Consider the following 12350-nt stretch of genomic DNA (forward strand, 5'->3'; position numbering starts at 1 on the left):
CCATGAACCGCTATTTAAATTACCACTATTATGTTTTTTTCGGTGCTAAATTTAACATTACTGGGGAGGAGAGCAACGCGACTAGAAGTGACAGCGAGAGAGGGCTAGTAGCTTCTCCTCTCCTCTGTCTCAGCGGAGACCGTCACAACTTCATTCACTCTTTTAACAAATCAAAAAAAAGCAACGAAGGAAGCAGTAAATGGACTTACATATTTAAGACCTAACTAAATGTAATTTAAGACCTAACATGCGGCCAATGTAAAGCTAGCGGAGCTTGGAGAGTTGGTTATCTGGTTGCTAGGCGCACGCACACACGCACAAAGGTCAGGAGCTGCCGTTGCCATGGCAATGTGAAAATCTGCCCAGAATTTGGCTTCTACATGGTTTCAAACAATTGCAAATTATGAGAAAACCATTACTTCTTTTCAAAAAACCGAATACACTGTGACAGACACTGAAGCCAGAAGTTTCTTACAGTCTCTATTTTATTCAGATATTCTTTAAAATTAGTTAGTAAGCTCAGTGCCAAGACGGAGTGAGATTCTTTTGAAACAAAAAGACGATTACATTAGGTGAGTTAGCTGTTCCTTGCTAACTCTGCTTTGACTCAGGTTGCTTGGAAAATCAGCTGGCTGACCTTGTGTTGTAGCTGCTGATTCTGAAGAAAACTTGGTTTACTCTCAGTTAATCCGAAGCAGGGGGCTGCTGTTGAGGAGAAGAGTGTTTGCAAGCTGTTGTGAGCAGGCTGGCAAGAGAGCTGGTTTCTCAGGTAGCAGGGCTGACCTGCGCTAGGACCTTGTTGCCCTTTGTACAGCCGAGAGGGAAGAGCAGGAGCTGCTCTCCAGCACAAGCTGAGAAGAGAGGGGAGAACAAAGAAGGAGATCTGGTTTTGTTTGGTGACTGCCTGGGGGGTCACATGTCACACACCGACCAACACTGACTGGTAAGTGAGGTCCCTGGGGGAGGGTCGTCCCCAGTGAGGAACCATGGGGAGGTGAGTTCCTTTGTCTGTGGAGCAAAGAAACATCTGGTCTCTTGAATGAGTCCCAACAACTGCAGACTGTGAACGACCCCTAATAGAAACTCATTTTGAAAGAGCAATAGCCAATGGTGTATCTTCATGACTCAGTCACATGGCATTTCTCTTACAAATGGTGTAACTCAATCACACGACTTAATCAGTCAGTCAGTCAGTCAGTCAGTTTATAGAGCTGGGTCTGCTGTTGTCCAGCCAACACAGGCCAGTCCAAACAGGTTGCCTTTACATTAAAAGAAATAGTTCAACTTTTTTTGGAAAAATGCATATTCTCTTTCTTTCTGAAACTTGGATGTTCAGACGAATACCACTCTCGTCTCTGCAGTGAATATGAAACCATGAACTAAAGTTTCTTTGTTTGGGGGGGGTGGGCATTTTTGCCTTTATTGTGATAGAGACGGGAAGGTTGGGGAGAGACACAGGGGACGACATGCAGGAGAGGGCCACAGGTCAGATGGTTGCTGTGGTTAGGACTAAGCCTATGTGGTACGCACTCTGCCAGGTGAGCCACCGGGGTGCCATGTAATGCAACTTCTCAGCTTAGCTTTGCATAAAGACTGGAAATGGGGAAACAGAAGTAACAAAATCCACCTTCCAGCACCACTAAAGATCACTGAATAATGCATTATATCTAGGCTGTTTAATGCCTACAAAAAACAAAGTGTAAAAAATACACCATTTTACCAGAGGGTTAGTTCACATGCTGTACTCTTTCTCTTTCATGGCTGGGAGCAGTAGCCTCTAAGATTCTGTACTGGTTAATGCAGCACAGAAGCTTTTTAACCTCTTGTAGCTCCTGTAACTTTGACTTTTCATGATTCGGACAGTGATAGACACAAACTCACACACTTAATTTAGAGGCTTTTCCTCTTTTTAGACATTTGAGAAAAACAGTATGACACAATCAGATTAAAAGGTGTTTTCCAGTTAATCACAACAACACAGGAAAATAGTCTGCCTACTGTATATGTTTTCATGACTTGCAAATGAGCTGCAGCACTAAACAGTGACAGCACAGTTATAACCTTTTTTTTCTGCAACCCCCCCCCCCCCCCCCCCACCCCCCTCAGTACTTCCTGATGTGATCGCTGAGCAGGAGGAAGTCAAATAGTTTCTCCCACCAGATTCACACTGACAGACACGCAACGCAGACAGGTGAGTGCTGCAGGTGACTCTGCCCTCATTCTATAGCACTAATATTTGTCATATTCCTGGACTGTAGATACTGAGAAGTACAGATATATATACACACATTATAGCTGTTAAAGATGGAAAATCTGCATTTTTGTGTTTTTCAACTCATCTGTTTATTTGCTGGCGTTTACAACCAATACAACAATGTAAAAATACTCTAGGAAAGTTCAAAGTCCTGTATTAAAATCTTACTTGAAAAATATCATCAGCTTCATGTACTTACAATACATATTTTAGAACTATATAAAAACAAACTTTTCACTGTTAGTGTTTGAAAATGTAGTGAATTCCGTTGACACTTAACTTAAATGTAGAACTTGAATAAATTAACTTTTTACCACCAAACATCAGTGATGTCAGAGGATCAGAAAATATTACAAATATTTACAATTATTTACTTATTTTCAAATTGTGCATTTTTCTTAGGCTTGAGTTCAAATTTAAGGAAAAAAAAACAACAACAACAATAAAAACAAAAAATCTGAATTGGAATTACTGTGGAATGTTAATTTACAGAGATATTCAGAAATAGTCTTATTGATTTGTTGTGTAAGTTTATTTTCATTGAGAGTAGTTCCTGGATGACGAGGGTTTTGGCTTAGTGCTGAACATGACCTAAATCAAACATATTACATACTCATTTGCAACCACTCTCATGTTGGTAAATATGAAACTACAGCCAGCAGCTTCTTAGCTTAGTTTAGCATAAAGACTGCAAACAGGGGAAAATGTTAGCCTGGCTCTGTTAACTGATTATCATGTAATATCTTGTTTGTTTGATTCGTACAAAAAAACAAAGTGTTCATTAATGAGCTTCAGAAGTGATTATATGGGAGTTTTTTCACTATTGGACAGAGTCCAGCTGTTCGCCTTTGTTTGTGCTAAGCTAACTGTCTGTTGACTGTTGCCTTATATGTAACATCAGACATGAGAGTGGTGTCAATCTGTTTTTACATGTTTTTACCTTAAATGCTTTCGAAACTGAACTAGGAAAAATGATCTGTGTCTGTACTCCTTAACTTGAATTATATATATATATATATATATATGTGTGTGTGTGTGTGTGTGTGTGTGTGTGTGTGGTCGCAAATACACAGTTAAACAGCTTTGAAAAAACCTTTACCCTTTTCGTTTCCTACAGAATGAACATTTTCAATGATTGTGAAGGACTGGCCATAAGGGGGAAATTTCAGACAGGCAGGAAAACAACATTAAAATCCTGTACAACATTTTTTTTTTAATCTGTAAAATAAGAATCTCATAAAAATAAGTTTGAACATTGATCAACTTTTGCTATCTGTTGTGGTACAAGTATAAATCAGTGGAAGACTGAGGAAAAATGTGATCTGAGCAAAGTAATGTCACAGAGTTGAAATAGTTAAAACATTTCCAGAACCACCATATACAGAATATTGTAAAAGAGTTTTTCTCTTGTAAATTTTAAATTTGCTTGTTTGGTCTCAAATGAATTTCAGTGACCATAGAGCGATATGTTTGTTTTCCTCTAAAATATCTGATGCAGCACGACATCCTCCTGTAGTGACTCCAGCTTCATTAAACCGTTCTATTCAGACCTCACAGATCCTGGTTCAAGTCAGAGAAAGATCAAGGGGCCAAATGCATACACACAAAAAACATGCGTACACCATGTTCCACACATAATTGGTTTCTATAAACACGGAATGTGGCACCTCACATATTCCTTTGACCATGTGAATATGATCACTTGTGGCACAGACAGTGTTTTTATACAAACTGATGGATTAAAGGAGTGTCTTCATCCATTTGTGGTTAATTGTCGGAGTGGAAATTAGGCACATGCGCCCAATTTCTCCATGAGTGAGAGTTATAAAACAGAACTATGCGAACGCACAGCTTTTTAAATCTGATGACAAGAATGTGTATGAATATTTCTGGTTTTGTGCATCACATAGTTTAGTCATGAATCTAAACAGAGCTTTATGCATCCGGCCCCTGGTCTGGTTTTATCTCCTTTATTTACATTTAACCTAAACCACCATCTTTCACTGACCTGAACCAATCATGAATCACGAATTTCCCCGAGGAGATAAATAAAGTATCTATCTATCTATCTATGAAAGAGCTGCTGATGTCTGGACCTCATCTCTGGTGTTACAGTCTAAACCTTTGACTCCGAGGACCATCAGGGCCACAGCAGACTGTAGTCCAAACACAACCGATGGATTTATCAACAATGGTCGAAATAGACGTCAGGGTGAGCACGACCCAAAATAAACAACAACAAAAAAAAAAAACAGTGTTCACTAACCTACCTAAACAAACAAAAAGTAAACGGAATCAAATACAGGCATCTCTGCCTCCTTAACATAACCATGAGAAAAGATGTTTCAACAAAAAGACATCTCACCCCTACAGTGAAATATTTATTTTATATTCAACAAAGATCATTTTAATCAATCAGTCTATCTGACTCTAAATCAGTGATTGCTTGGCTGCATGGTCTGGTTGGGGAGCCAGAACAAAAGCCAAGTGCAGCTGGCATCGACATGTACAGTGGACGCCATCAGTATCCTGTCCAATCAGCAGACAACTCCACGTACGACAGGTGAACAGAACCACCTTCAGGCAGGGAGGGAGCAGATTGAACATGTCAGTCTGATACTTCCTGAGCAGTTTAATCATTTGTATGTTCATGTAAACAAAACCCTGTCCTCCCTTTGAAATGGCTCATTGATCGGATTCAGTTGAGAACACGGTGTACCCTCCACCGTGCATATTGTTTCATTTTTACATCACTATAACTGTTGACCATGATTTATAATTACACTTCAAATGATCATCAGCAACATCCCACTGTTTCCTCTAAATAAACATGTCTTGCAGACCAAGATCTGGGCTGAGAACGGGGTCAAGTAGCAGTGCTGAGTCCGACCTCGGCCTCCTGAGCTTTGGTTCATCCTGTCTGTGGCAGACAGACATGATGTATCTCAGACAGCTGTCGTTGAGCAGCTGAAGTTTTTTCAGTGCTGCTGTGGTGATCTGTCAGTTTCCTTTCAGCTGTCACCACTTCCTCTCTGCAGACTCTTGATGTTTAAAGCATTTTCAAAAGATCATCTGCTCTGATTCACCTCTTTTCTCAGAACATCCAGAAACATGAGTGACCTTGGAGGGGTGGGAGAGACCCTGTCCTTCAACCAGTCCTCAGTTACCAACAAGAACGCCACCAGTTCGACTCACTGTGGTCCGGTGGAAACACAGGGGGCTCATCTTTTCCTCATGCTGTTCTACAGCCTAGTGTTTCTGGTGAGTCTCAAATATTCAGACCCCTGCCTCCCTCCCTCTCTCTCTGTCTACCTGTGAATGTTTAAAATCCAGGTCCTGTTCCCTGTGCAGGTGGGTCTGCTGCTGAACGGCTTCACTCTGAAGGTCTACTTCTGCCGTGCTCAGCAGCAGACGTCCAGCAGCGTGACCATCTACCTGAAGAACCTGGCGGCTGCCGACTTCCTGATCAGCCTCTGCCTCCCCATACGAATCATCAACTTAGCCAGCAGCTCTGTCCCTGTCCGCCTGGTCTACTGCAACTTTGGTGCCTCCGCCTTTTACCTCAACATGTACGCCAGCATCCTGTTCATGGGTTACGTCGCAGCCAACAGGTAGGCCTGGGCTGGATAGAACAGCTTCTCTTTGACTGGTCACAGGTTTGATCTGGTTACAGAACACTGTGAGAACAGTGACCCTGCACTCCTGAACTTATACGTGTATATCTGTAACAGTCAGTAAATGTGTCTTTAGTATAAACCGTGGGTGTTTGGCGTTTGGAGTCAACTTAGTCAAAACCAAGTGGTGATGTAATTTCAAAGAAGCTAAATGTGGTTTAATGTTTCTTTGAATCATCAGTCGAGGTTTCTTGAGGTCATTGTGCCACATGTGTTTGTTGAGAAGGATTGATACTTTAACTCAGTGTGGCTGCTCAGCTGGTTGGTTAATGGGCCACATCCTCAATTTGTCTTCAACAGTTTGAAAACCTCAAAGCTATGTGCACAGTAATTCAACAAAATGCTTAATATGAAGAAGACACTTTATTTTCCTTCAGTGAGAAAAAAACCTCAAGAATCAAGATTTCAGACAGTAAAACAGTGAAATAACAGAAAAGAAAAAAGCAAACTTGAATTTCAGTGAAATTTAACTGAAGCAGTTGTGCAGACAGATGTTGTTAATAAAGTAATTGACCAACAAAAACCTGGTCTGAAGTCATGACACAGCATTTCACTGTTATTTTAAGGGTGAATTATCAAGAGAGTGATATGCTCCTACATAGGCAGAGCCTGTTTCACACAAGCAGAGTGCGCCACAGTGTTTCCCATTCATCAGCGAGACTCCCACCACTTTACCATACATTCACACTTTTCATCATATAACATGAATGATGTCTAACGTTTAGATTTTTGCCACTACTCAACAGTAGAGCTGTGTGCAGTGCGTTGATTCGCTCAGCTATTCTTTGCCCCTCAGAATGCACAGAGCTGCTGTGTGCACGTGTCAGGACTGGACTCATTGGTCAGGACTGGACTCACTGGTCAGGACTGGAATCACTGGACAGGACTGAACTCACTGGACAGGACTGGACTCACTGGTCAGGACTGGAATCACTGGACAGGACTGAACTCACTGGTCAGGACTCACTGGAAAGGACTGAGCTCACTGGTCAGGACTGGAATCACTGATCAGGACTGGGCTCACTGGTCAGGGCTGGGCTCACTGGTCAGTCACAATATGTGATCAACTGACCACAAATAGAATCTAACTCAATGAAACATGGGAACATTATAATAGCAATATGTCAAGGTGCAAGTACGCCTGGCGAAATAGCAAAAGTGACACAGACACGGAAAGTAGTTTGAAAATTTCTGAATTGTTGTTGTTGCCCGTCAGTGGTAGAATCAGGAAAGACACTGTAGCAGGCAGCTGAAGATAGAGCAGTAAAAACATTCTCTCATTTTCTGGCTCCTGACTGAGATACATCAATGAAATAAAGTTAGAGGTTGGAGAGAAAATTATCGAGGCTCCAGTTGGTTTCTAAATTCAATGTCATGAAAGGTTTATTCCAGTTAAATGTTTCCTGATTTTTAGATGTTGACTTGACTCTTTGTATCTTTAAATTGTCAAACTTTGTTATCAAACATTAAAAGTTTTTGTTTAACTATGAATTCACTCAGAGTGAGGAGGAGTTCATGTCTGAGTGTGTAGGATTTTGCTTGATTTTAAAACAATGACTCTTATTACATGGCACCTGAGATAATTCAACTAGATGGAACAGGTAAAGAGAATCTGTCACATGCAGCCATTTCTGTGTGTTGTTTCAGCACAAAGGAACATTGTTGGCAGATGTTTTGTTGTAATATTCAGGTGATTTTATGCACTCGATGCTCCACCTGTTGAACACTACAGGTCCTGTATTAGTAACATATGATAGACGTCAGTACAGGTACATAAATACTAGCAGTCCAGGATCCTTATCTGTATTTCAGAGCAGATTTCAGTGAGAATTTTGTAGAAATACTCAGAAATCAATGGACCTGACGTGAAACCCTTGACATGGTTTTATCAAAACAGGTGGTGAGACAGAACTCACACAGATTACAGTTCAGAAGCTTCAGACTGAGTTTAGCTGCCAACCTGATGAACCTGGATAAGATCAGAAGACAATGAACTGGTAACGTGAACAGACTATAAATATGAGCTGCTGCTCTGAGCAGGTTTCATATCATTAAAAGGATGTGAGATTGTTATGATCACATGTGCTTAAAAAGCATAAAGGATGTGGTTTGACATGATAAAGATACAGACAACACACACGCTGCAGAGTTCCACAGAGACAGAGCTTCAAACCTTTAGTGTTAGAATTTAACCTCAGTGTCTCCAGTTTATTCCTTATGTTTCTTGTGTTTTCTAATGACTCACTCCCACTAGTGTTCATCCACTCTTCAGTAGATCATTGTTTCAGCCAGTGTGTTGTTCAGATGCATGTTGAGAAAAGAATGAAATATTAAAATTAAATAGAATTAAAACAATTTTCAAACATGACCAAATAGAGGTGGAAATTAAATGACAATAATTTATTGGATAAATTATTGGATGTTTTGGCTTCTATGTGACTGAAGAAATCCACAACAAGCTTATAAACACAGAACATAGACATATGATGGCTGATGTGTTAGTAAAGAGACGCCATCCAGCAGACATGGAGCAACATGATAATCTCACAGTTTTATCATTTGACGAGTCATTGTTGTAGTTGTGAGATGCAGAGTGAGATAATATGGGAACATCATAGCAAACAGCTGGACTTCCAACACAGTGAGACTGACATGGTAGAAACTAAATGGATGAAAAAAAGACATACAACTTGATATGCTGCTGTATTCAATTAGGGCAGAACCACCAACAAGATTTAATCACTGTTTTTTATTTTACTGTGTGTGCACCAACCAGTGTGGAACTCATTAACCACAACCATAGTCAGCATTATTTGTATTACATTAATAATGTTCCTGACATAACTAGTTATTGGTTCTAATGTAACCACTGCAGAGTTTTTACAGAGTCTTTACTGTTCTCTGTCACACAGACTGGCTTTAGTCTTTTAGGTCACGTCTGGGCTTGAGACTCACGTTGGAGATGTAGCCTGTGATTGATTGGCAACGTCACACATACAAAACACAGTGTCACTACATGCAGGATCAATGATCAAGACAAAACTTAGCTTGGTTCTGTCACCAGAGGAGGTCTGACCCAGACTCAGTCCAAACCAGCTGTTTAAAACATGCCTGTAACTTCCAAAACAAGAAGGGACTCAAGTCCAGTCAGATCTGATTCAACTAGACCTGAAACATTTAGGCCTGATCCAAAATCTGGTCAAGCTGAGTTATTAAACATAACTGACACACAGACCCATGATGACACAATGGGACATTATTTCAACCCACTTAGGTTGAATTTAATTTGACCTCTGTCTACTGTACAGTGAAGCGGCCAGACAAAGCTTGGTTCTGGTGTGAATTTGGGCTGAGAAGCAGCAAGCATTGGGCCAGTCAGCACCTGGACTCAGACCAGTGTTCTTGTGCATAAATTAGTCAAAAGTCTTGAAGGAACCTTGCAACCAGACATGCAGGATTTAGTCACTGCGGGAATATGGGGTAGCAGGGCCGTTACTACAAGCCATTGGGTCCTTATATAACCAGAGTGAGAGATGTGTTCGTGTTCTCAGCGGAAAGTCCAGCACGTTTCCAGTTGGTGTTTCATGATGTGAAACTTTAATCACCTCCATTTGAACAGCTATCAGCCGGTGTGCAGAGCTGGGGTCTGAGTTTATATCAGTCTGACAGTAAGAACTATTTCAGAACATGATATGTGGTTTCAAGGCTGTGGTCCCCTTTAACTTCCTCTTGAGCTTCTACCCTTGACTTCACTTGACTCATTGATATAAGGGTGTGAAGATCAGTTTGGTCTCTCCCCAAACTGTACTATACCATTGATGCAGAAACCAAGACAATTTAATAATCTTTTAAAAGCTCATTGTCATTGAACATAACGTGGTTTTGAAGATTTGGTTGGTTATGTCTCATGTCCTGACACCTGCCTCTCCTCTGCAGGTATTTGAAGATCGTCCATCCTTTAGGAACTCACATCCTGCAGACGGTACGAGCCGCTCATGTCATTTCCACGGTAACCTGGGTTCTTCTCCTGGCCATGATGATGACATACGTCCTCCTGTCGCTGCTCACACAGGAATCATTACAGTCTGTCCCCATGACAGCAAGCTGTGACGTCCTGCACAGCCAACTGCTCGGGGTGCTTTACAAAGTCTTCCACACCTGCTCTACCGTCACCTTCCTGCTCGTTCTCATCTCCCTGGTCTTCTTCTACTACAGCACCTCCCACAGGCTGTCGCTGGCACAGCAGAGGCAGCCGGCATCCTCCAGCTCCAAGAAACTCGCCAAGTCCCGCAGGAACATGTTGGTGCTGGTCAGTGTCTTCTGCATTTGCTTTGTTCCTTACCACCTGGTCCGTCTTCCCTACGCCTTCTTGAAGAGGCAGTGCTCGTGGAGCCAAGCGTTCTTCTACCTGAAGGAGCTGACTGTCATGGTGACCGCTCTCAACGTCTGCCTGGACCCACTCATCTATTTCCTCTTCTGCAAGGCCTTCCGGGCCCAGATGAGCCTGAGGAGGATGTTCAGCACCACGCAGGTCACGACACATGCAGAAAGATTTGAGGGGAGAAGCAGCGACGAGCTGAGGAGCACCATCAGAACCAACAGGAAGACGTCACTCAGTATGACAACAAAGCAGAACTGTGTGCTGTAGCTTCAGGCCAACAGAGACCGACACCCATGACTCTTGTTAAAAACAACAATCACATCACAACTATAAGCATACAACAAGTGGAGTCCGCAGGTATAAAAAGACCAGCCAATAGGAGTCGTCCATTTCAGTCACCTGCTTTCAAACAGAAGAATTCAGGCTCCTTACAGACGTGGGTCTTTTACTCTTGCATTTTGTGTTTCTTTCTTCTTTCTGTTTTTTTTTGACACTGAACATTAGAAGGTCAAATGATAAATCATGTAAAGTGACATCAGTGAGCTAAAGTTGCCAGGCCAGATTTATCAAGGAAGTAAATTTCATAATTCATCAACTATTGTATTTTATGTGGTTCAGTACACTGTATGGACATCTAAGGACTATATTTTGAGAACTACAACAGGAATGAATGTAGAGAACATAGCAACATAAAACATAGGCTATATATACAGTATACAGTATATAGCCTATGACTATATGTAATATGTAATATGTATGTTTAAGTATGTATGCTTATATTGTAGTTATATGTTAAATGAATATATATCCATCCCACAGCCTGTCAGTATAAGTCTATATTATATGAAGTAGGGTCAAAAAGTCTGAGAGCACTTTCCCATAATGAGAAGGTAGACGTAATTAAATTAATCAGAAATTAAAAAAAAAAACATATTAAAGTGTGTGTATATATATATGTATGTTTTAATAAACTTACATATATTACATATAACATACATCAGTCTTGATATAGAGACATACTGTATATGTCATAATGTATATTACATTTCTGTATGGACTCCTGCTGCACGGAAACTTTAGTGATGTCCCTCACTTTGGATAAAAGCTTCTGACAAATGAGTAAATGTTAATGTAAGTGGTCACAAAACTGATCCTGTGTTTTGTGGCTTCACAACCTGAACCTTGAGAAAGCTCAAGGCAACAGACTACCACAGCACTGTAACATACTGTTTGGAAGGTCAGTGATGTCTTGACACAGACAACAGTTGAAGAGGTGCAATGATTTTTAAACATCAGCACCATTAAATTATTTGTGTTTGTACATGATGCGATGTGGATCTTTCAGACTGTGGGGTGTGCAGGTGCAGACTAAGTGTTCAGGTACCTTGAACTTGGATTTCATATCATCTCCTGAGCAGTGCCCAAATTCACTTCCAGTCACCAAAGGAGGTCTAGAACAATATGAAAATGGCAGCATCTGTGACAATGGAAACATATTATGTTACGGGTAGGTAAATAGTAAACAATTGCACTTACATAGAGCTTTTCTAGTCTTATCAACCACTCAACAAGCCACATTCACCCATTCACGCACACATGCATACTGTAAATCCCCGTTTCTCATCATTGTTCTTGCAGTGGAGCACTGCCTCTGTCTGGGTAACAAACTGCTGCTCCACCTCTCTGATAGGAGATATAGATATAGATATAGGAGCAGCATATATAGTGCTCCGCTGCAAAAACAATGATGATATATATATATATATATATATATATGGAGAGAGAGAGAGAGAGAGAGAGAGAGAGAGAGAGAGAGAGGGCAGTCGACTGTCGACTCTGCTTAATAGCCAAAGTTTGTCCAAAAAGTCACTAGACTTGTCATTATGTTCGTTTTTGAAAAAAAAAGTCTCTAAATGTAGCACCAAATGCTCTAAGTTGTCAACATTGCAGACTGTGAACACCCCCTAATAGAAACTGTTTTCCAATTCATTTCTTTTTTTTATATATATTTTTGGGGCTTTTTATGCCTTTATTTGACAGT

General features: G+C 40.9%; 1 protein-coding gene across 1 annotated transcript; it reads left to right on the plus strand.

The window, feature by feature from the left end:
* Nucleotides 1-2160: 2160 nt before the first annotated feature.
* Nucleotides 2161-11635, plus strand: LOC111657151 (P2Y purinoceptor 14-like). The gene is made up of 4 exons (XM_023409206.2): nt 2161-2191; nt 5353-5515; nt 5606-5865; nt 9865-11635. The coding sequence occupies exons 2-4, from the start codon at nt 5366-5368 to the stop codon at nt 10574-10576; spliced, it is 1122 nt and encodes a 373-aa protein (XP_023264974.1). The 5' UTR covers nt 2161-2191; nt 5353-5365; the 3' UTR covers nt 10577-11635.
* The last annotated feature ends 715 nt before the right edge of the window (nt 11636-12350 follow it).

Source organism: Seriola lalandi, unplaced genomic scaffold (assembly GCF_002814215.2).
Source record: "Seriola lalandi dorsalis isolate HSWRI2012SDOR001 ecotype SW California unplaced genomic scaffold, Sedor1 jcf7180002054384, whole genome shotgun sequence".
NCBI classification, from domain to species: Eukaryota; Metazoa; Chordata; class Actinopteri; order Carangiformes; family Carangidae; genus Seriola; species Seriola lalandi.